Source organism: Misgurnus anguillicaudatus, chromosome 10 (genome assembly GCF_027580225.2).
Source record: "Misgurnus anguillicaudatus chromosome 10, ASM2758022v2, whole genome shotgun sequence".
Classification (NCBI taxonomy): domain Eukaryota; kingdom Metazoa; phylum Chordata; class Actinopteri; order Cypriniformes; family Cobitidae; genus Misgurnus; species Misgurnus anguillicaudatus.
In genome coordinates this window covers 39,118,621-39,144,398 of record NC_073346.2, presented here as the reverse complement: position 1 = coordinate 39,144,398, position 25,778 = coordinate 39,118,621, and the positions used below count along the sequence as shown (strand labels likewise).

Genomic DNA, 25,778 nt, shown 5'->3' with positions numbered 1-25,778 from the left:
TATGTTTGAGTCTGTATCAGATGAAGATACAGAATTTGAAGAATAATCAAATGTTTGGAGATTGTTAATGGACGTTTCTGAGTAATAAGTTTGTGTTTTGTTGTCAGTATTAACTGTAACATCAATAGTAGAACTTCAACTTAAACGCTAGCATAGTATTAACTAGCATGTAGCGCTAATTCAGCAGTCCTAACTTTTTTTAGCATTGTAACAACATTGTACTTAATTTAATGTGTAATTTAATGTGTTGGGGTGTACAACTCAACTGTGACGTATTATTTGAGATTGGTCTGTTTTTCAGCGGTCTTTTGCATGCACATGGTTTACATAAGAAGGAGGAAACAATCGTGTCTCACGATATGTCATTACCATGTACAGAACTCTTATTATTCATCTACACCTAGGTATATACAGTTTAACATTCTATGGCATCTTTAATTAAATCCTTATACCTAAATTTTTAAACTAAATTTACTGCTTTAATTTCAAGTGCAACTATACCAAAATCAAATTAAATATACTTAATAATGCATGAAACATTTGTTAAATAATTAAGTAAATGTCACTTAATTATTTTTATTTTAGAAGTTAGATTTATTTTAATTGTTTAGGTAAAGTCTATGACATTTTTAAAATACTGAAGCATTGCTGTCCTAAAAATATTAAATACATTTTATTTACTGTTGTATGGTATATTGTATTTACTGTTTGTTATTTTCTTTAACATAGTTGTATAGACTTAGTTACTCATGGGGTGGTTTCCTGATTAACTTAAAGGTGTAGCGGAGGATTTTCTCAAATTTTAGAAAAGAGACGCCTTCTCCACTTATTTTAAAAAATGCAATTGCGCAACCCTCCTGATTGACAACTAGGAGGACCAATAGACTTGATGATCCACCCGGAAAAAGAAAATCCTCGGCAATACCTTTAAATCAGGACCAGGCCTTTTAAATTAGTTTAATTAGGAAATATAACTAGTTTTAACAAACATGCCTCACTAAAATCATTACCCTAGTGCATTTTGAGGCAAAACAAAGGGCACTGATGTATTTTAAGATATGTCAGTGCGGGTTGTTTTTTAGTTTGGACAACTCTTGCATATATTTTAGTCTAGGACTAGTGTAATCCCTGTCTGAGAAACCGCTCCTTAGTGTTATAAATGGTATTATTACACAAATTCAAGACTGACTATAAGTTAATCACTGATTAAACTTGATTCTTCACATAAAACACACACAAAACTGTGTTTTTGACATGAATTGTCAGTACTGTGGAGAGAAATAATAAAATGTGCTGAACAGGGTTCATGTAAGTTAACACTGATCACCTGAACAGTAACTTTAACAAAACAAAATTAATAATATATGAGCTTAAACCTCTATGACTCTTATTAACAAATATTTAAGTATTTAAAGTTCTTATCAGTTCTTATTCAGTGAAACAGCTTAAATACTCACAATATTTAGGCACAAGGGATTATGGGTATTTCTTACAACATCAAGCAGACTTGAACGTGCTAAAGTTTTTGATTAAAATTTAATGACTATGTGCAATGACTATAAACCGTTAAATAATACAAGAAAATATATAACAAGACTTATTATTCCCACACAGTTCATTTTGTACATGAATTGATTGTGTATTTGTTTATAATTTTACTTAAGAAAATCCAGTTCTCAAAAAATGTAATATTAATATGTAGAAATTATGAGGTTTAATCTAATATATTTTACTAAACCAAAACGTTTTTTTAGTGTCCGTGACCCACTTTCCTAATCGGTAATATCACACAATAAAATGGCAGCAATTGTGCCCATTCCTGATTTACATATAGCTACGGTAGACATTATTAGAAAGAAAATTTTGAGACTGGACTTTCTGGAATTTTAATTGAATATCCCGAAGTTATCCACTGGGAAACGTATAACCGATAGATGATCCCTGACATCAGGACACGGGGTTTCATAGTGATTCCAGAAATACTTGTGGATCTTTGAGGTGTAATTTAAAAGTCCTCTGTACCTGGAACTTAAATTAATTCAATTAATAATGCATGTGTGATAGTAAGAAAAATCCTAAGCTGCCATGAACATTTTGTGAAACATTTATACGTCGAATTCTTCAAACGCTTTTCTAGACTTGTCATAAGACAAGCTGGCACACATCTTTAAGATGAGCAGTCAATAAAAATGACAAAAACGGAGAGAATATCCTGTAAAACTGAAGCATCAGATGCCCTTCAGGAAAGTCCATAACTCAGTGCACTCAGTCGGGACTAAACCGCTAGCATGCGCTGTATAAAACTCCTAAGTGGCGTAAATCGCATTAGATTAGACCTGCTGAGTGAATAAATGACAGACTGAAACAATAAGTTTGCATGGGAGAGGGCAGCGGGAGGCTGAAATAGGTCTCCAGCTGTTCATATCATCCTCAACGTGCCATTGGCAGCCTTCTGGACCCCATCCACGACCAGGTGCACGGGTTTTCACGCTTGTTAACGCCTTTCCTGATTGAAAATGGAACTAAATTAAATCCGCGAGAAGCCCTTATTAGCCTCCTAATATCTTTTTATTTAGCCAGCAATTTCCTTGAGGGCCCAAACAGAAATTAATCTCAAAACAAACCAAAGGAGCTCATTTAAAAAACGTGTGTACACGGTATGTGTACAGAACTGTTTAGGCAGAAATCAATAAGCCATATACACTTCAAAATTCAAAAGTATAGACCACGGTTGCCTGCAATGTGTCAAAGCAAAATATGTTTCTGTATAATCTTAAAATGAGTACCCATAGCGTATTTCCGAAAGAAAAAAATGTGAGTTATAGCCCTGATAATATATCTGTACAGGACCAGTGATGCCACAGTTACTTTGAAAAAGTAATCTGATTACTGATTACTGATTACTCCTTTAAAAAGTAACTAAGTTACTTTACAGATTACTTGATTTTAAAAGTAACTAAGTTAGATTACAAGTTACTTTGTTAGTTACATTCCAGTAGCTGCCAACACCCCCACTGCCTCAACATTAAAAATGACAACCGGTTTTGCCAACACTCACTTTATTGGAAGTGCATTTTTAACAGTAACGTCAACAATGTATCTCCTGACATTTTAAGTTGAACTGTTGTGTTTTAAAAAAACTAAAATATATATATATATGAGTCTTTCTTGACTTCACTTAACATAAATAGGGGTGAGCAGGGGCCATTTTCAGAAAAACTTAATTTTAAAAGTTAATGTTTTAGACAGAGATATATTTTTGTTGTGGTCAATAACTCACAAGTGTGGTTTATCAATACCAGCTGGAATTTTTAACAAATGTAAAACGACTTCCGTATAATTTCACTTTAAACAAGAGTAGTGAATTGTTACTTTTGACCTTGACAGCAGGGACGAAAGTAACACACAGGTGGGTCAAAAGTAACAAAACATGATAGATTTGTGTTACACTTGTTTTTATTTAATATATATGACTATGACCTCTTTAATATGTAACTGCAAACTTATTTTGTCATTTATCTTTGTAAAAAAATAATTAAATTACATTTTTATTTTAAATTTCAGTTTTATCAAATGTTTCAAAAGCAACCAACAGTACAATCTTAAATTGCTGAGACAAAAAAAAAATGTAAATAGTTTGAACACTATGAAAATAAAATTAAATCAAATTAGAATAATATCAATTTTTTACCATATTATACAAAGTATTAGCAGCGGAACAAAACTAACAAGTGTTACTTTTGACCCGACAGGATCTACTTACTCTATAAACTCGACTTACTTTTATTTTGAAAAACTTAGAAGTCTTCAGGATGTTATATACTAAATACCTTGTAGATTTATCAGTATCGTAACACATGAAACGAGAAACACAACGCGTTGTAAGAAAAAAAGACCGCTTTTGGAATGTACTTATCATGGTTGAAAACACAGTTCTGGATCTACACGTCGAAATCGGTGAGTAAATAACGCGATATTTGTCAACTCTTTCAGAGGTTATGTGCTAATATGCTGTCATAGTGATATGCAGATGTTATTATCAGGGCTCGGAGAAAATCGCTTTGTTACTTTCGTTCTTCAACTCTCCCACACTTACTGGTTTTGCACTGAAGTCCAGCTTTTGTTGTTTGGGTAGTGGATGAACTCCTGCACACTGCTTCGCATCACCGGGTGGGACTTGCTCTTAGTTTGACTGTCTGCGCCGTGCCGCGACTCCAAATGTTTTGTTTTTGTAGCTGCATCTCTCTTCTCTCTCCATTGTACGTTGTTTACGTTTGTGTCACTTACACGTGACCTGAATTGTCCTCGTGCTGAAAACGTGACTTGTCGCACACCTGACTTCACTTCCCGAGACGCAAGAAGAAATATACAAGAAAATATATATTTTACTAAGGAAAATTTCAAAAATAGTAACGCACAGTGACTTGGATAAGTAACTTTAATCTGATTACTGGTTTGGAAATATTAACGCGCTAGATTACTCGTTACTAAAAAAAGTGGTAAAATTAGAGTAACGCGTTACTAAGTAACGGGTTACCGGCATCACTGTACAGGACAGATTACAGAGATGGTTTAGCCATTTATTATTTTAATTACCATATGTGATCATTCACTCCCTCATTCATAAAGATTCATCAACATTAGAACGAGATTAAGAAAAAATTATGTGTTCACAAATTAGCTGCATCATAATTTGCATACTAAATTTTATTAGATCGATCATAAATAGAATTCAAAATTAGAAAATGGTATACACAGGGTATAATTTGTAAAAAAAAATAATGGTAGGGATGTTTTCAAATATTTTAATGAAAATAAATTATGAACCACATGCAGGCTCATATTGATTATTCAGGTTATTTCTTGTAAATGTCGAAATGAAATATGTATAGAAATGTCTTACTCGCATGTGGCCTGAGCGGGATTCAAAGAGATGAAAGTCTGACGCTCTAACAAGGACGCTAAGGGGTTGTGCACACCAAAACTTTTAAACGCGGCTGAAAACGCCTGGACAACGCCGAATGCCAGCTGTTTTTTCAGCTGAGCGCTTTGATAGCTGTGATACTTTAGCTGTGAGCCGGTTGGTTGCTGTGGTAATGCCCCACCCCTCCTCCACTGTGATTGGACAGCCGTTTGAGGACTGACATTGACGAGCGGAGCTTTTTACCCAAAGTTGAATATTTTTCAACTCTCGGAGCTAAGAAAACTGCTAGCTGCTGGCTTATTTGAAAAACGGCAAGCTTACATTGCAAACAATTGAAACAATGCACCGCCATGGCCATAAAAGCTTTGGTGTGCATGCCCCCTATAGGCCATGAGCTGTAATGTCTGTCACAAGAGCACATCTTGATTGGGGAGGTTGGGGAGTGAGGTGTACATTTAATGCACAGCCATCATTGACTAGCCCGCCTCTTTTACAGAAACGTAATAAAACAATTACGAAACCTGAATTGTACATGCCAGTGATTTTAGGGGGTCCATTAATGACAAGATATTGGCGAATGTCTTTAGAAAGAGCTAGAGCTGATATGTTGTTTGACTGCCTTTAGGTCCTTAGAGTTTGGCGACGTTTGGAAAATCTGTGCATGGATTAAAAAAGTATCATGACATGACATGTCACCTATTGTCACAGGTGCGCTTACAGTAATAGGCCTACTCCATTCCTGATTTTACTGTTGTTTGGACTATTGCGTGGCAGCATTTTTACTTATATTAAATTATCTTTATTTAAGGCTGTTTGATGACCATTGATCATGAGGGGATACAAAATAAGCAGGTATATAAACACCAGGTCAGGGGTAATCCTCCTTATCTCCCCAAGCAAACTGCACATTTATATCCACATACAAATGTATATGGTTTTCATAAACAAAAGAAGTACATACATTTAATACCTAGAGCGCACTATCCAAAACAATCCTGGGGTGCGTTTCCCCAAAGCATTGTTGCTAACCTGTTAGCAACTTAGTTGGTTGGCAATGGGAAATTGCATTGCAACCAAAAAAGTTGCTAATTTAGTTAGCAACGATGCTTTTGGGAAACGCACCCCTTGTTAATTGCACCCTGGCCCGTTTGCAGAGGTCAGCTCAGGCATGGTTTACTTGGGGTCGGGTGCAAAACGTATGGTGTATGCGTAAACCAGATGGCGAGACGTTAGCTGTGTGACAGTCAACATTAGTTCAAAACCTTCTGATGTGTTCAGCATGGTTACGTGAAAATAGCTGTGCAGCATAGGGTTGTGCCGATGGACAATAGTATCACGTATCGATGATCGTCAGACATTTCGCTAATAGCGGGTGTAATGGAAATGTATTCTTTATGTATTTATTGTTTTTGTTTTTGTATTCTTTGTTTTTTAATGTTTAAGTAATGACTTTATGATTTTCATTATATGTCTTTCATTATGTCTGGCATGAAATTTTATATGCGTGGGTGGAAGTCTAAGACAGGAAGTCAAGCTCGAGAGAGCTCGGGTTAGGAAGTATGGCAAGGTGCAAACGTATGTATCGTCTGCCTAGATACAAGTAGATAAATATAACCACCCAGAAGTGTCTAAACTACACCTAATAAGGAGTTGTTTTGATAGAATAGCATGGGGGGTGGTACAAACTCAATGTCAGTATATAATGAAGGAAGGATTTGAGATTCTTCACTTCTTCGCTTATCGTTTGTCTGTATATGCGTTGAGTCCTTGTACAAGTAAATAAATAATATCTGATGGACAGATCCTGGTATTAGTATTATTTTTCCACAACACAGGATTTCATGACGATAGTTGGCGATAGTTATTATTATTATCATCTCCGTTTCACATTAACATGCACATTTGCATGCTTTTCCTTTCCCATTTGCGTGAAGCAGTTTGTGGGCTTCACTTTCCGCAAGAGAGCTTGTAATGTGCGCAGATTTCTTTTCGCATGCATGTGGACTCAATGCGCGCGTCTTAGACCCTTGCTCGGACCTGAATGTTCACGTCATGGACTCCTTCTTGCGCCTGACCTTGTAATACGCGTGACTGACATTTCCTTGCACTAGAGTGGTTGTTAGGCATGCGAAGGGTTAAAACCAGCGAGTTTGTTGTTCTCACTCCCTGGCACGCAGGAAATTTTAGAGCGCCTGGAATTAATAACGCGGATGGATTAATGGCATCAGTTTTAAGAAGGTTGCGGTCATGACAGTGTTGCACTTGCTTGTTTTTTGTCCACCAATCAAGTGACTCATAAATAAGTAAAAAATTAACAAATAAATAAATGAGTAAAACTACTTTCCCAACCCCCGACTATCGTGTATCCGTGATTTCACAGGCTGACGATAGGACGATCTCAAAATGGGGCATATCACCCAACACTAGTGCGGCATAAGCGAGTTGAAGCAGTATGTTAGACAGGCTCAAACCAAGTCCCAAACAACTCGAAATTAAAAGCCACAAACTTAACATTATGATAGACAGGCTTTACTTGATGTTTTCTTCAAAACAGTCCCAAGCCTGTGAGGGAGCGGAGCAATTGCATTCGGGCACAGTTCAAGGCAAAGTACACCACTAGTTTAAGTACGAGAACATTTTCTGCGTACACATCACTTGTACGTAGTTAATAGCAAAAGGAGAGCCAAACTGCTGCGCTGTGAATTTCATCAGTTTCTGCTTACCTTCGCCCGGGCCAGGTGGTGCCGTGAAACTGGGGCCTATACATCATGCAAAGACAACCCATCTAACAATGTGTGTCGTGTGCCCTGTATCCCTCCGAGACTCATGATACTAACTGAACCTCATCTGTAAAGGGCCAACAGAAAGTCATGGAGGACACAGGGACATCTTACGGCTATCGTGAAGACACTGGAGTAAACCTGATGTATAGTGTGACTGGGAATAACGCAGCGTGCCAGCAAAGATATGAACTTTGTGGTTTAAAAGTAGGGCACATTTTGTGGCTCGCATTCACCTTGAGGCACTGAAGTTTCCATTCACGCCAACCCCCTCACCAGAAGCCTCAGGCTGTTAGTGAACAACTGAGGGAGGCTTGTTAATATATTATTCAATATTCAGATGAAATTAGTCGAGTTTCAAATTGGGCTGCTCTTAAAGCTCGACTGCACTGTCAAAAAATATCATATTTTCATGTTTTTTTAATGTTAGAGTTCTTTAATGTCTGTTGTGGGGAACGCAATACAATACTGTCAACTTTGACCATTTTTGTGCTGCTATTAAATCTGCTGTATCACGACTAAAGAAAGATGTTTTATATGGGTTTGCAGTCTGAATAAATGAGATGAGAGACAAAGACTGATGCCACAAAATAACAAAAAGGCAATAAGCCGACATCTTCCCGCTGTGCTTTCCTTCTTGGTCGTACATTATTACAAACAGACAACACAGCATACTTTTAAAAGCTGGTTGTCATTGGTCAAAGACACAAAAATCTGACTCAAGACTTTAAAGACTTTGAGGTCTTACTTACGGAATAAATTTGTCATAGCGGATCAGCACATCAGTTTCTCTATAGGACAAATCTAAATAAAAATACAGCATGGGGCTGGACAATATGGCCAAAATTTATATTGCCGATATACTTCTAAATTTCGATTGGTACGGTTTAAATCAGATAACGGTATGAATGTTAAAAAAAGCCTTGGGATAAACTGCAAAAAATGCCCACAACAAATGTCTGTACCTACAAACTTCTGAACAAAGTCTATGAAGCATCCTACTATAATATTTAAACAAATTTAAATGGAATAAATAAATGGATATTCATCTTTAATTTGCATTAAGCCTTCATAACCTTGGCACCTGATGGCCTATTTTTTTCTCATCCGTAATTCAGTTTGTGTTGCATTACATCTCTCCATTTTCCCTTCTCAAATATTGTCACCATTAGAAACTGTTACTTGATGTGAACTAACCCCGCACCTCCTTCTTGTAATTCTGAGTGACAGCTCTTCTCTGGGCAATGGTGACAATTATACGATTTGACGCGAGCTTCAGATGAGCGATTTATATCCGATCATGCATTCTGTTTTCCTCTACATCCCAGAGAGCACGGATCATGGTTGCTTAGCTAGGAAGGACACGCCATGGGAGCACGCATTGGGGAAATGAAGCGTCTAGTGATGTAGTACTTGAGTCCGGTCTCGAGACCGATTTCTGCTTTCTCGGACTCGTCTCGGACTTGTTCCTTCAAAGACTTAAAGTCTTGACTTGGTCTCGGACCACAGTGCAAGAAGATGGACTTGTAATTTCAGACCGAGTCCTCAAGACCAACACATTTTGTAATGTTCATATTAAAAAAAAACATAACTTAGGCCCTGTCCCAAATGGCACACTCCGGACTTGTGCTCCTCCTCAGAGTTCACACTTTGATGACATCATAGAGTGCTGACTTTAGGGACCCTTGATCCGAGTCCACGTGGGTGCACCGGAGTCATGTTTTGGGGCAGACTCGAGCGTCACGCTGGAAATAGGAAGGGAAGTTGCCCGTCAGTGTGAACTTCTCCCTTCCATTGTTGGATTGGTCTGATTGCTCTTTCGCAAGGACTTCTGGGTTGGTAAAGTACGCAACGCCTGCTGCAGTCCGGGCTTCGTCGGAGACTGCATCAAGGGGGCAAATGGGGCACTGATGAGGACACGTTAAAGCACAAGAATGACAGATGAGACACCCTACTGACTCGTAGACTAAGCGAGCACGCGCAATTTAAGTCCACAAGACTGAGAGTCCACATGAAGTGCGCCATTTGGGACAGGGCCAATAATAATAAAATGCAATGTTGACGGGCATTATTTGAAAATAACATCCCATGGTGCAATGCAAAGATACTGCCATCAGAGCTGTTTATTTATCTCTAGAAAAATAGGCAGAAGATGATGCAGGTGGTAGGGATTTTTTAATGATAGTAAAAGCATAGTTCATATTAAGACGTTAAGACTGCTCCTCTAAACAATTCTACCATAAAGACTCAGAAGGCAAGTGAACGTTTGAATGACATTTATTCCATGTTAAATTAAAAGACAGAAATTCGAATCAGTCTCAAAATAAAAGAGATGCTTGAGTCTCATAAGATTTTGGCATATGCCCCGCCTTTCGTCCGGGTCTAGCTGTAGTCCGGCAGATCCTGCCTGATGTTGAAGGCAGGGGCGGAGCCTACCCCCGGACAAAAGAACAGGGAACAACCTGGTGGTGGTGGGGAGGATGGAGGTGAACTTCAGCTACGACACCTACGGGCAGCAGGAGAGAGTGTTAGTTCAGCGTTTAAATAGTCGGCTTTGAGCTGTGATTGGTAAGCCGATTTTATGAATGAATGACGTGGTATTAGAGTCTTCCTGGTAGAACTTACGCTGACGCTTTCATTTCTACCATAAAGACTCAGAAGGCAAGTGAACGTTTGAATGACATTTATTCCATGTTAAATTAAAAGACAGAAATTCGAATCAGTCTCAAAATAAAAGAGATGCTTGAGTCTCATAAGATTTTGGCATATGCCCCGCCTTTCGTCCGGGTCTAGCTGTAGTCCGGCAGATCCTGCCTGATGTTGAAGGCAGGGGCGGAGCCTACCCCCAAAAGTGAAAGAGATCAACTGGCTTGATTGCTAGGATATCGAAAAGATGTCAATCCTGAAACAAAAGAAAATGTTAAGAAGGAATCAGACTTCTTAAGCTACAACAGCTATTTATTGGAACCCCCCCAAAAATAAAGCCACGATAGGCATAGGCATTCACTTTAATGTCTGATTCACACAAAAGGAATAGGATAAGAATTACAATATGCTTCGTCGTAAAGTGCCACGGTAGGCTTTACATGGATAGGTAGCCCCGATAGGCAATGTGTAAAGCCACGATAGGCCAAATCGATCGATAGCCCAGATAGGCGATGTGTAAAGCCACGTGGATTGATAGCCCCGATAGGCGATATGTAAAGCCACAATAGGCCACAGCAATCGATAGCCCTGATATGCGATGTGTAAAGCCACGTGGATTGATAGCCCCAAAAGCCGATATGTAAAGCCACAATAGGCCACAGCAATCGATAGCCCTGATAGGCGATGTGTAAAGCCACGTCGATCAATAGCCCCGATAGGCGATGTGTAACGCCACGGTAGGCCACATCGATCAATAGCCCCGATAGCCGATATGTAAAGCCACGATTGGCCACGATAGGCCACTTGATCGACAGCCTCGATAGGCAATGTGTAAAGCCACGATAGGCCACGTTGATTGATAGCCCCGATAGGCGATGTGTAAAGCCACGATAGGCCAAATCGATCGATAGCCCCGATAGCCGATATGTAAAGCCACGATAGGCCACTTGATCGACAGCCTCGATAGGCAATGTGTAAAGCCACGATAGGCCACGTTGATTGATAGCCCCGATAGCCGATGTGTAAAACCACGATAGGCGATATGTAAAGCCACGTCGATCGATAGCCCCGATAGGCGATATGTAAAGCCACGTCGATCGATAGCCCCGATAGGCGATACGTAAAGCCACGATAGGCCACTTGATCAACAGCCTCGATAGGCAATGTGTAAAGCCACGATTGGCCACGTCGATCGATAGCCTCGATAGGCGATATGTAAAGCCACGTTGATCGATAGCCCCGATAGGCGATACGTAAAGCCACGATAGGCCACTTGATCGACAGCCTCGATAGGCAATGTGTAAAGCCACGATAGGCCACGTCGATCGATAGCCCCGATAGGCGATGTGTAAAGCCACGTCGATCGATAGCCCCGTTACGTGATGTGTAAAACCACGATAGGCAATATGTAAAGCCACGTCGATCGATAGCCCCGATAGGCGATACGCAAAGCCACGATAGGCCACTTGATCGACAGCCTCGATAGGCAATGTGTAAAGCCACGATAGTCCACGTCGATTGATAGCCCCGATAGGCGATGTGTAAAGCCACGTCGATCGATAGCCCCGTTAGGTGATGTGTAAAACCACGATAAGCGATATGTAAAGCCACGTCGATCGATAGCCCCGATAGGCGATACGTAAAGCCACGATAGGCCACTTGATCGACAGCCTCGATAGGCGATACGTAAAGCCACGATAGGCCACGTCGATTGATAGCCCCGATAGGCGATGTGTAACGCCACGTCGATCGATAGCCCCGATAGGTGATGTGTAAAACCACGATAAGCGATATGTAAAGCCACGTCGATCGATAGCCCCGATAGGCGATGTGTAAAGCCACGTCGATCGATAGCCCCGATAGGCGAGAAGGCCGTGGAGAACACTTACAGGGCAACGTTATGCAATTTAGTGCGAAGACCGCAAAGGGCAAGATACGGGGCAATGATATGCTGTATGCAACAAAGACGGTTACGGGGCAACGACTTCCCATGTAGCGTGAAGACCGCGAAGGCAATGATGCGGGGCAACGATATGCTGAATCATAATAAAGGCTGCGGAGGATAGATGCGGGGCACCATATGCAATGTAATAAGTCGGTTGTGGTATCCATGACACAATGTAACCATATGCTGATTAGCGAGAAGGCCATGATACACATCAACAATTTGCAGTATAGCAGTATGACTGCGAATGCTGGATACAGGCAATGATATGCCACGCAGCAAGGAGGTCACGAGAGCCATGCAATGGGGCAACAATATACCCTATAGTGAGAAAGGCTGCGTATGCTATGTCGGAGGCTGTGATGGAAAGCGACAATATTCCTATAAAGCGCGCTATGCCACAGATAAGTTTAGCGAGAAATGAGACATGGTTGAGTAACCTACACCACCACCAGTATCTGCTGGATCGTACTTTGATCATTATGCAGCTTAAAGCTATAGAAACTGATGAAACGTTGCATTTCAATTGTATACACTTTTCAAAGTATTTATGTAGTAAAAGATGGGATTTTGGCTATGGCTTTAAATTTCAAGTGTATTGATGGCAGAAAAAAAAAATTACCTAGGAAAACAGAATCATAACATTAACATGAAATTGATAAAACAAAGAAATTAAGGTTATTGAATTTTAAGATTAATAATTATAGACTAGAAAGATTAGAAAATATGGAAGTAAATTAATCTAAACTGTATGAACTAAATGTGAACGAACAATACGCAATTGAATGCTTAGTGTCTTGACTGGAGTGTTATTAAAATCCTGAAACTACTAGAAGGTGCGGGATCAGGTTATGTCAATAGACCACGATCAATGATAGCCGACACCATCAATTGCCCTTCTCACGCAGAGATTATGAATACTACACAGAAAATGCTTCCAGGATTTGTCCAGAATCATTAGACTTTTGGGTCATTTATTCTGCCGATTATTTTTTGGAGTCATGCTTACTGCGAAAACCCGTAAAGACATGTGATACATGTAAAGTCCTGCACATGCTTGACTTTTAAGCGCTTCTGAAGTTCGCCAGTTATTTGTAACTCGTATTTTAAATGAGATCATGAGGAGCGCGTGATGCGCTGCTCTGTCATGCAGGTGAATGATCTCAGCTTTAGCAGCACGTATAGTGAGCACGCATCGTTTCACACAGAGAACTTTAAACGTGCATCTTACGGCAATTTTACTAGGTTCTCTTTACGGGAGCGATCCCAGAACATTTACGGGATGTGATTGTGTTGACACGGTAGCCTCAAACAATTTTAGAGAACATATTTAAGACCATACTGCGAGTCAGACTTCACCTAAAGTCTTTGAAAATGTTCAGCATAATTAAGTTAAACTTTAATGGATAAACAAGTCAATCGCATGTTGTAACATACCATTCTTACATAACCTGCAGTTGCAACACCAATATGCATAGCATGATTTGCCTCATAAGAAACTTTTCAATAAACGAGTAATGCTTTGACTTCGTTGCACCTGAACTTGTAATGCATGTAGCGTGGACTTCGCACTAGGGTGGTTAAAATGCACGCTGGGTTTAAAATCAATGAGAGAGAGTTCCATTCCCTGTTACAAGGTAATTTTCAGAACGCTAAGGTATCAGTGATGTGCAACAAAGTTTTAAGAGGTTTGCAGACGAAAAACCCGTTAAAGATTGAGAAAGTTATGATATTTTTATTAGAAATCAGAGGAAAGTTATATGGATGTCTATGGAATGTGTGTGACCGAAATGCTGCTTATTTACATGTTTTTGCTTATAACTTCTCATTTTATCAGATATGTTCATGAAATTTTAACAGAAGGTAGAACTTGTTAGTACTTTCAAATTAAATTATAAACATTTGCTGTTTTAGTCAGAATGGGCATCGGACCCATGTTAACCATTATTTTTAGAATGATGCCTGCGGTGGACGTTCTGACATGACGTTCACTGTAGTCTAAAACAAGAAACGTAATATGCAAATTTTCGCGATTTATTTAAATACAATCTCCTCCATACCATTACCATGTTTCAGCACCAAGATAAAAGATATATATTGTGGTCCATTAACGTTTCATTATTGTCCAGAGTTTAGTGGAAGCACATCGACCGGTTGAAAGTGACACTCAGTTTTAAACCGTTGCTGTGAACTAAAAACACCTCCGAATTGAATACTCAAAATATCAAACGCTTCCGGTGTTCGGACTTGACGTATTTATTGTCGTATTTAGTGAAAACATACTACAACCTTGCGACGATGACTGAATATTGCATGAGACGCATTGTAAAAATACCGCGCGGGCGGAAGCAGATTTTATTCGATGCGCGTACCCGTGATGTCAGCATTGCTATATTAAATAGAAGAAATAAATTGTCACATTCCCAGTACTATCGTGTCGGCAATCTCACGGGCTGCGATATAATGATAAAAAAAAATAATTAATGATGTAACTTACCTCACACCAAATTAAAATGACAGTAAATTTAATGCCATAATTCTTATGAAATGCAATCAATTGATTTCAACTGTGTGACAGCGTTTCCGACGGTCGTCGGACGAAACATTGATAATTGTACATTTGACCGACATAACCAGACAATCACTCGCAATTTGCGCAAGAAATGCAAGTTGAGCGTTAAGACTGCGTGCTTATTCCTGTGTTAGTATGCCAATGTGGCCTATCGTCAGTATTGAGCAGGCTGCATAGTGATGTTAACAGTGACATTAACAATGACATTAACAACTAAAATAAGACATCCCGTATATTTTGGTCAAAGACTGCAATAACTGACAAATACAGTAGGTAACATTTAATATGTCCCTTAAATTGGTAGGAACAGGTAGGCACATATCGGGAAGGTTGTATAGGATAGACATATTCAGGAAAATTATGTAAAGCAGTGACCTTACCTTGTTTCTTAGGCAGACACATATGATTTTACACCATTTTGTCGTTTACGCATTTTTCACCATTTGTTTACAACAAACACGCACAGATAATTAAGACAGTTGCGTTCGGGTCTTTTGACGTTAACTTACTCACGCGTTAATGCCGTGCTGTTGAAACGCGATCGCCTTTCAGGAGAAATAATGCCGTAAAAAAATATATATATCTTTGCTTTACAGAGCCTTCGTGTGGTGACTCTCGTTTAGATGAGAAGACAAAGATATTTTAGTTAGGAAGACATCACCCTTCGGTGTTTACCATGAACCGTAACTCCTCAGGCAATCAATATGATCAGTGACACCTGTTGCGGCCGAACTTCTCAGGCAATCATCAGTGACACCTGTGCAAGCGTCCAGTGAGTTGCTATGGTCGATTACATTTTACGCTTAACAGGACTGCATTGCATTTTAATCTGTTCATTGAAATGAAACGGCCTCATTCCTTGCGTTTTTGTGCCAAGTTTGCGAGCTTCCCTAAATAAGGGTCTTTGGCAAAGATGTTGCGTTCGAAGGGACTGGTCAAACACGCCTACCGTAACCTTGTGTTGCAGTCTGTGAGAACGAGCGGCAAATGAGACGAGTAGCATATCGTGGATGAGAGATCCTGGGAAAAGGTTAAATTGGCACGAAAACATTGCGGGCCGAGTAAACATACCGAATTCACAAATAAGCAGAGGAAGGGCGAGCGTTTTGACATCCGATTCTGCGTGGTACGAGTAACAATCGCTTTGAAAACGTTTGGTTTGCACTAAGCATCGAGCAAACGAACTTCAGCTACGACACCTACGGGCAGCAGGAGAGAGTGTTAGTTCAGCGTTTAAATAGTCGGCTTTGAGCTGTGATTGGTAAGCCGATTTTATGAATGAATGACGTGGTATTAGAGTCTTCCTGGTAGAACTTACGCTGACGCTTTCATTTCCCAATCTAGCTTAGTCTGTAGGCCTAACTGTTGATCATTAACTGGGGTGATATTAAATCATGAATATGAAAACTGACATGCTTTTATGGTCTTGGTCTCAACTCGGTCTTGACTCCTAAAGGACTCGGTCTCAAATCAGACATGCTTCCTCAAAGAGTTGGTCTTGACTCATACTCGACTGTATTTGAAAACAAACGGACTCAGTCTCGACCCTTCAGAGACTCAGTCTTGACTCGGTCTCGACATAGACGTTCTCATCCCCATCACTAGAAGCGTCTGCCCTTGACCCACAGGTAACACGTGTTTTTAGACGTGACACATGAACGACCACGGCTCACGGGATGCTGTAATGTATATCGAAATATCAGAAATGTGTTTGGAAACCAAATCATTACTGAAAAATAAATAAATAAATACCGCAAAATATATTGATATTAAATTATTGTCCAGCCCTAATACAGCATGTTATATTACACTAAATTACTTTATAATAAATTATTCTTCAAAAACTAAAAAATGATTAATAATTGTTAAGGAAACTAGGAAGCTATGATGATATAAATTGTGGTGAGATTGCAGGCAGCAGTTGAGACGTCCCTCAACGCTTTCATTAAATGGATTTTGATCAAAGCTGTAGAGAAAACCCATCACTCCTCTTTAATTCCCGAGTCATCTGCAGTCCACTCACTGCAGGCGGCTTAATGACGTCGCTCTTATTTGTAGTCATTTCAGGAAATTCAACGACCTACTTGCCAGGGTCATGCGCAAAATGAACAAGACAAGCATCTTTGAAGATTATGATAATAGATTCGAGGGGAGAAATCAGGATTGTCTTGAAATTCACTAGCACGCATCCTCATCTCATTACCCTCTCGCGTGGCAACCCATATCAAAAGCCTAATAAAAAATACACAGTGGATAACATAGCATTGTATATTTCCACACATAATGCCCTTGTGTTTTTGGAGGGGGGAGGCTAAAGAGAAACATCGGCTACATATCCGAAATGCAGAGTGAATAACAGTGAGGGAACATCCCGTTCCCAGCATTCCCCAAGAACCTAAACTGATGCCTTGGATGGAAAATTGCATCTTTTTTTTTGCAGCATGCAAGCGATCTAAAGCCCCATGGTGAGTCTATGGGGGGAGAAACACTTGGGAAAAAGCATTTTCATGCAAATGAGTTTATCTGGGAGCCGGCGAGTCGCACATTCAAAGGTGCGTTTACCGCTAACAAATTGGAATGGAGAGTTATAGTCGTGTTCTGGGGCAGGCACGCTCGTTTCTGAAGAAAATATGGAGAGGAATAGCGGGCATGTCTGCAAGGAAGAAAACAAGTTGTGAATGTTTTATGAGCATGTCTTTGAGTGCTGCCGTCGTCGTGTACAGAAGATGCTAATACAGCGGTGCACTAAGAGGAGGGCGTGACCAAAGCAAACAAAAACATTCATTAAGAAACACTCAGTATGGCCCTTGATCCAGCGGAAATTACCGTCGAGTGGGGAGTTTTGTGGGAAAAGCGCACGGCTAGACATGCTGGAGCCCACCGTTCACTTAAGCAGACATCTATGCTAACCTTGTTGTGGACTTTTCATTGCACTTAAGAACCCAATGCGCCTCATTGTTTCATAACTATACAGTGTGTGGAGAACAGGGAAGTGACTTAAAAATCAATTCATTAATTTGTAAACTAACTCCAAGGACCTAAACAACACATCAGCCCCAGCTCTTTCGAAAGACATTCGCCACTATCTTGTCATTAATGGACCCTTTTAATCCATGCCTGTTGGCGCTGGGATCATATTTGTGCAAGTGTTTGCCACAAAATTAACAAATTTACACTCTTTCCCTCCAGAAAAAAATGATGCATGGCATTGATGACTCATCGTGCACTTATGACTTATACAGGTTTTTGTCCAATCAAATGCTTTCTAGAATGACATCGTTCATTTTCCAAATACCACCTGCCTCTGACATCCATTAGCAAACACATGACTGATGAACTTAAACCTACAGGCTATCGTTATTCATTTTTTTAATACGTCCTGCCCAAACTTTGCATTTTACCAGGAAACACATCAGCTTGGGAAAGAAAAGTGCTTTTGTCAGGATATTTTAACTTCAGGAAACCAAACTTCTTTCGGTTGAGTAGTTAAATCAAGTCAGTACTATTTGTATAGTGCTACGCACAATGTATATTGTTTCACAGCAGATTTACAGAATATACAGCCTACTGCCTTAATGCCTTCGGTGAACACGAAAAAGTCAACAGTGGCAAGAAAAAGCGACTTCTTTCTACACACAAAAGCAATTTGAGAAACACCATTAGTTTCCCAAACACTTTCAACACAGTTAACAAGGTAAAGAGAAGCGCTGCATGCAAACTAGAGATGCAGTAGATGCTAATGGCTTCTACTAATGGCTGGAATGCAGTATGGTGTTTTTTCTGAACTCCGCGTTGGATCAGTAGGTGACTGGGTTGCACAGAAGAGACCGAGCTCACCGCTGAGAGGGCGTAACGTGTCCAGGTGCTGTGAAGCGTGAGGCTCAAGCACCCGACAGAAGATTAAAAGAGGGCGTGCAAGGCACCGAGCCCGGGCCGGGCTCCAGCCTGTGTCCAGGGGCAGAATACAAACAGAGCTGTCACAAAAGATGAACTTCATCGCAGTGACACAGGATTTGAACGCATCACGTCATTGCATTTCATTTATATGATAAGCATGTTTCAGCACACACACATTTTTACTCTGGATGAATACCAATATCAAAGTAGTTACATTATCTAAAACATTGACACTTTTAATGCATGCAAAACGAATAAAATACTGAACAGAAGCAATTTTGATTAAAACATTATTTATGCATTTAACTCATTCCCTGCCAGCCATTTTTAAAAGTCGCCCGCCAGTATTTCACAAACACAGTTTCACAAAATGCCTTCCAGGAGAATTTTCTTCTAAAAATAGATAAACATACAAATATCAAATAAAAATCAGACCCTCTGCTTTCAAACAAACAAACAAAATGGAGGAAAAAACATTAATGCTATCTATTTTTTTTCTCTGCTTATAAACTCTTAAATATATGCGTATTTAAAAATTAGCAAAAAGCTAAAATAATTGTATTTTTTGTGAAGGAATTGTTTTTAGAGATCAGATTCAGAACGATTATCAAAACATGCACAGAGTGTAAAACACTTATTTATTTCATAATAATGCTTTTTATGAGTTTAGGAAGAGAGATTTGACAGCTTTTACTTCAAAGTATGGCAAAGTATACGGTACCACCCTCCTCAACCTTTTACATTACTGCTGTTTCATGTGACCTTGGACCACAAAACCAGCCATAAGGGTACATTTTTTGAAATTAAGATTTATACATAATCTGAGGGTGGAAAAAAATATATTAAGAAAATTACCTTTAAATTGTCCAAATGAAGTAAGCATTGCATCCACTCACAAAAAAAAAGGTTTTGATATATTTACAGTAGAAAAATTTACAAAATATCTTCATGAAACATGATCTTAATATCCAATAACGTATTGTTGGTTAAATATACCAGTGCTACGACCCAGGGTCACACACATATATATCATATTTGGGGAGCTCTGATGAAAAATTCAGACTAAATGTGATACAAATAAATATGTGATTGTGTTTGCATGTATAACTACACTGACAATCACAAATACTCATCATAAACTTCTTAGCATCACACATGCAAATGATAAAAGATGTTCAAGGTCAAAACACACTTGTCTTCTCTATCTAGGATACATACATAGGGCAGATAATATAATGATGTCCTCTGGGATATTATTAACAGGACGCTGAGTCTTACAGTCTCATCTCCTCTGATCTGAGATAACGTGTATTGTCATAATGACATTAATTTCTAGATTAGATCACAGACGTAAGAAGATCATCTCCTAGGTCTTGCAGGGAAAGCCGTATCATTCTGTCATGATCCAAAGCCCATTTTCCTTTCTAAGGAATAAGTCAATCATGTTTGCTTATGGCCTGACTGCCAGATGCATACTGCACACAAAACTGATCAGATTGGCTAAATTAATATGCGGCTTGAGAGAGTTGGAGTCCAGTAGATTTTATACGTCTGCTGGGAAACAAAATTAGTGTTTTACAAGGTGCCAGGTTCAGTACAAAGTCGAATAACACTTCCAAAATAACAAAACAACTGGTTTTGTCAGAATTAGTTTAAGCACACGTTCGGTTGTGTAGACGTAGTAACTATATCGTTACGCTAATCTGTAAATGAACACAAATTTCATAAGCAACATGTTTCATCAAAGTAAAATATCTGAATCCATCTCAATACAAGCATATCGCGTACCTATCTTACCTAAATAAACAGTGCAACGACCCATCAGACCCTTTGCCTCCTGCAGCTGTTTCATCTCGTGGTAAAGCAGTAAAGTTACAGATGTTCATTTGGGTTTTTGCTCTTGCTGATCCAGGCAGTTTTTGCTGTTGTTGTTATAAAAGATGTCTTTCGTTGTGTGCCTCCTGTGTAGGTTGTCAATTCAACAAAAAAGTTTGCTGTTCTCACTGTTTACAGACAGGAAGTGAGCGCACGTGAACGCGCCGATGACGTAGGGTGTCTGCGTGGACTCGCTGCGCGGTGGGCATTCAAATTATGCTTACGTATGAGGGACAAAAATGGAAACGTCCGTTCGGACCGAAATCTATGATTTGTTGAACATTTTTTGGTCCTACGCCTTTCACAGATGACATAAATTTCTACAAATACATTTAAACAACTTAACACAGTGATTGCTATCAGGATGTGAGAAGACTTTTAACCAGCATAACAAAAAATGTTTCAGGATCAAATCTGTTACCCTACCTTTAAATAATCATTATTTCTGACCACATGAACTGCAACAATCTGCTTCTCTTCCACACACATATTTTCAATTATTTCTAAATGTTGCAAATTAGTTTATTCTCTTCAATAAGATCATAAAACAAACAAATGACAGGAAAATATATCTGTGGCCTCTTTATTTGTAATGAAATAATGAAAGATGTAAATTACATACCCAACACAATATCATGGCAATTCGTACATATTTTACAAGGTGGCCTTATTCGTATAAATTCATTTCAAACCATTTTGTATGATTTGTTTTGCACCCATGACATTGGGGTTAGGGACGGGGATGTGGATATGGTTTCATTATTGGTTTTTATAATATTCATACTTATTCGCAGAATTCACTTTGTACAAATTCATACAAATTAGCCAACTCATGAAAGATAAATTCATACTGTAAAAACTGCAGCATGCATTAAAAAAACTTGGTTTTGCAATTCAATTCAACCTACTATTTTAAGTTTTGTCTTGTGATAAGTTGACATAACTTATAAAATCAAGTTGAAATTGTTTAACTCCATTTTTTAAAGTTTTTACAGTGGCTCAATGTTCCATAAAGCTGCATGCATTAACAAAACAAACTTAAACAAAATTGGTGCCTTTGTTGCTAAAACATAAAAAACTTTTGTTGGATTTTTCTGTAACACTTTACAATAAGGTTGTATTTGTTAATGCATTAGCTAACATGAACTAGCAATGACCAATACAGTTTATTAACCTTTTTAAATCTTTGTTTATACCAATACAGTTGTTCATGTTAGTTCCTTGTGCATTAACTAATATTAACAGTTACAACTTTCAATATTAAATAGAAGTACAGTATTGTTTATTGTTAGTTCATATTAGCAAATACATTACAAATACAGCCTTAGTGTAAAGGTTTACCATATTGCTGGGAACTGAGACGTATATTTAAAAATAAATAGACATTTTTACTTTTTAAACACCCAATTCATTCATATCTTCTCTCAGACTGCCAACCTCCGCCACAACAAAGCTAATCGTATCCACGAGTTACACAAATCTATAATTTAAAAGCAGGCGCATACAGTAAATGTCACATCAAGCATTAGACAAATAAAACTGATTTAACAAAACTTTTCCTGCCAAGGCAGTAGTACTGTATGTAGTAAACAGAGCAAAGGTTTCCCATCAAGTTGATTTTAGGGAAACTAATTAAGATTTCATTCATAAATGCTATCAACGAATCCACACTACAAAGAAAGAGACGTATTTTTAAGCTGCATGAAAAAAATCATTTTCATTAGCTGTAAAGAAAAGCCTAATAGATGGAAAAGCTACGGATAAATGCTGGATTGAATACGGCCATAGAAAATTCGGTCTTCTCCATAAAAATCCCCAGAATTCATCAATCTGGCCATAATGAAAAAAGTTTGATTCTATTCAGTAAAATATTCATGTACACGTTAAATGAAAAGCTTTCATTAAAACTATCAGCCTTCAAATTATCAGCCTTGAACTTTAGACACGACGGCACACTGCCCAGAGAAAACCCCTGTCACGCTTCAATAAACTTGTGATGTTTTCAGGCAAGTCTATACAAGAACCTCAGGATCATCACAACGCACTACTTAAAAATAAGAGAATTTGCTCATGGAGGCAGAAAATGTTTCAAGTTTAATAATGATAATGACAGTAACTCCAAAAACTGCCAGCTGAATTAGTGAGCCACATTTTCTTTTCTCTCTCTAAACGATAAATTCCACCGTAAAGGAAAAGTGGATATAAAATCCGGCTGCCTGCCATTCGCTATTGCACCAGCTCCCCGAGAAACAAATAACAACAGATTGGGTAAAGATCTGCGTATCGACTAGTGCTTTGGAGTGCATCCGAGAGCATTAGTCTACAGCTGTGGCCAGATCTTTCCTCTAGACGTTCCCGGCAGCCCTCGGAGCCGAACTCCCTTGAGATGGGAAACCCTACTGCTTCGTTGCCTCAGACGGTCAGGAAAGTCTGGCCCTGACACCGAGAGCTGTAAATCGGTCACTTGGACGTAAATGAATCCAAGGTCTCCGGCTTTGTACGCCTTCAGCATCTCATTTGCAGGACGGCAACACAATGTGGTCTGAATGTCTCGTTCTCCTTGGGCTAATCAATGTAGGTGATCAGATAGCAGATACTTGAGGGATGGTACACCGGGGTGGTTTGGCAAGGCCAGGCCAAGGACTAAACCGCGGACGTTTTCTGATTAGCTTGGGCGCTGCGTCCTCACCCTTGCATTGTCGGAGCTTCAATCGATAGCTTGCTTTTCATTGCATGCGCTTTCTAAGCAGACTATGTCTTAAGGCTACCTGTGATTTTATAATCCCTCTAATGCAGGAAGATGTATGTAATAGATAACCAAGCTTTGCCCCAGGTAACGCGCATTTCATTCAAGAAATAAAAAAGTTTTCTAACACCACTGTTTACTTACATCTTCTTAAACTGCATTTCTGTTAAAACATTTTGTTTGCCTGTAACACCCCTAAAAAATGGTTCACGAAGATCCATACACTTTTGCATGCTCAATTATCAATTAATAAATATCAATTATGATATTTTAGTAACTTCGTATGATACTATAAACTGATTTTATTTTTGTGGCTGCCAAGACTGACTTGCACTGATCTCACAGGAATTTGTATGTATTTTGGCTAATTTGTACAAATTTAGAATCATAGAAATGCGTAACATTATTATAAAAAACAATAATGCACAGGGATGCGACGATAAATGCCGATATACACGAATAATACCTGGCCGATAACTATATAACTATATCACACAGCCAATATTATTCACAGCTATTTCATGTACTACGGCTTTTGATCAGTAAGTCCTTATCGATCTGAAATCGCTGTTAGTTTGAGTCGTTTATAACGTGCATTTGAAAAAGCAACACTCGTCAAACATAATCATTATACATAATTTTTATCATCATGAAAATACCTGAAAAGGTTTGAAGAACAGCAATATCCTTAAGCAATATCCTGGAGCTGCGTGTCATAGCTGCGTGTGTATGGTTCTTTATCTACAGCGCATATTGAGTTTCTGCACGAGAGCGCCCTCTGGCTTTTGGACGTAGCGGCATTTCACCGTAATACCTTGAGAAGCATAGCAAGCATCATTGGCCAATATATTGGTGCACCCCTAAATGACGTCAAAGGGCTGAATGCAAATCATATAAAAACGTACAAATGTGACTGTGCAAATGAATGCAAAATAGCTATCTCGTAAAATACGTACGAATTGCCAAATATTGTTAAAAAAAAGAAAAATATGAAAATAATGAAGAAAAGAAAAAAGAAAATAATGAACAGGGTTTCACGCAGCATATTGCAGTTAAGGCGGCCCGCCTAAGCTTGGAAACTCTACCGCCTTAACTAGGTCGTCCAAAAAAAAAAAAATCTCTGTACAAAAGGCCGTCAAGTGCATTTCAGAGAATAGCGCATACGTGCACCACACCGCGAGCGGGGACGCGCGCCACACGGACGAAATGAGATAGACGTGGTCCGGACCGTCACTGTCTGGAGGATAACTAGACATTTGATAAAACATCTCGGAGAATAGCGCAGACGCGCTTCACACCGTGAGCGTACATCATTGTTCGCCAGATGTTCTACAACATCTGCTTTAGTTTGTGTTTATTAACCCTTTAGTTTCACTTCATCACGCAGCTATTCGCGTTAGAGGTAAAAACATTTGTATGTGTTCATTTTTTGTCATAGTTTCTTCAAAATTAAGTTTTATTTGAGTGTTTAAAAAATAAATATTTTATTTATTTATTTTATTAAAATATTTTATTTTTCACCATGACGCATATGCCTCGCCCCTTTGATTGCCACGCCTACTAACAAATTTTCTGCGTAAAACCCTGATGAAGTAGGATAAAATAACTTTTATTTGCATTACTTTTATTAATTTACTGGATTATTAAAAAATAAGAATTGCATTAAGATATGAAGGATTTTTTGTTGATTTGTAACAGCTTTAGTCTGTAATATTCCATTATTGTCCAGAAAAATACTCAAACCCTATCAGATTTTGCTCGTACCACCCACTACTGCTTTCAGCTATCAAGCAATTTCAGCTGTTTAACACATTTTAGAATCTATTCCATAGATTTATGTAGATATTTCCCCATATAATCAGTGCAGGAAAAGCTTGAAAAGCCCACAGGATCCATCTAGACCTGATAATATCTCATCTTTTATTCAAAGCATTGCATAGACGCCAAAACACTGCATATGAAGTGTTAATGTGTGTGTCAGAAAGTCATGAATACATTAAGCATGGTGTAATTATTGGTAATGAAACAAGAGAAGAATATTTAAACGGAATTATTGTAGGAATTAATGATTGTAACTCTTGACGATCAAGTTAAAGATCAGTCGAGGTTACGACCTTTACATCATCGAACATACTATTAGATGAATTTCTCCATGAACCAGCGTGTTTTATCATGTCCTGACCCGAAGTACAGATTTATTTTTGACAAATATAAGAGTCATTCTTTGAAAATTACTCTATCCATCCATCTCACATGAACACAAGATCTAATGACCAGAGCTCGTGAACCAGAGATGTGAGACGCGCGAGTAATTTCTCAAGCCAGATTCATTTGACAGGGGCGTGGGTTCTGATTCATTTTACAGGCCTGCCAACAGCCAAACTGCTGCACCT

At 38.8% G+C, this 25,778-nt stretch overlaps 2 protein-coding genes across 2 annotated transcripts in view; both read right to left on the bottom strand.

Moving 5' to 3' along the window:
* iglon5 (IgLON family member 5) overlaps window positions 1-25,778 on the bottom strand; it is a 216,740-nt gene that overhangs the window by 124,396 nt on the left and 66,566 nt on the right. The gene's annotated exons all lie outside the window — the stretch shown is intronic.
* Window positions 9,966-16,200, bottom strand: LOC141367310 (uncharacterized). The gene is made up of 2 exons (XM_073872556.1): window positions 10,330-16,200; window positions 9,966-10,210 (listed from the first exon to the last, which is right to left on the bottom strand). The coding sequence occupies exon 1, from the start codon at window positions 12,508-12,510 to the stop codon at window positions 10,750-10,752; it is 1,761 nt and encodes a 586-aa protein (XP_073728657.1). The 5' UTR covers window positions 12,511-16,200; the 3' UTR covers window positions 9,966-10,210; window positions 10,330-10,749.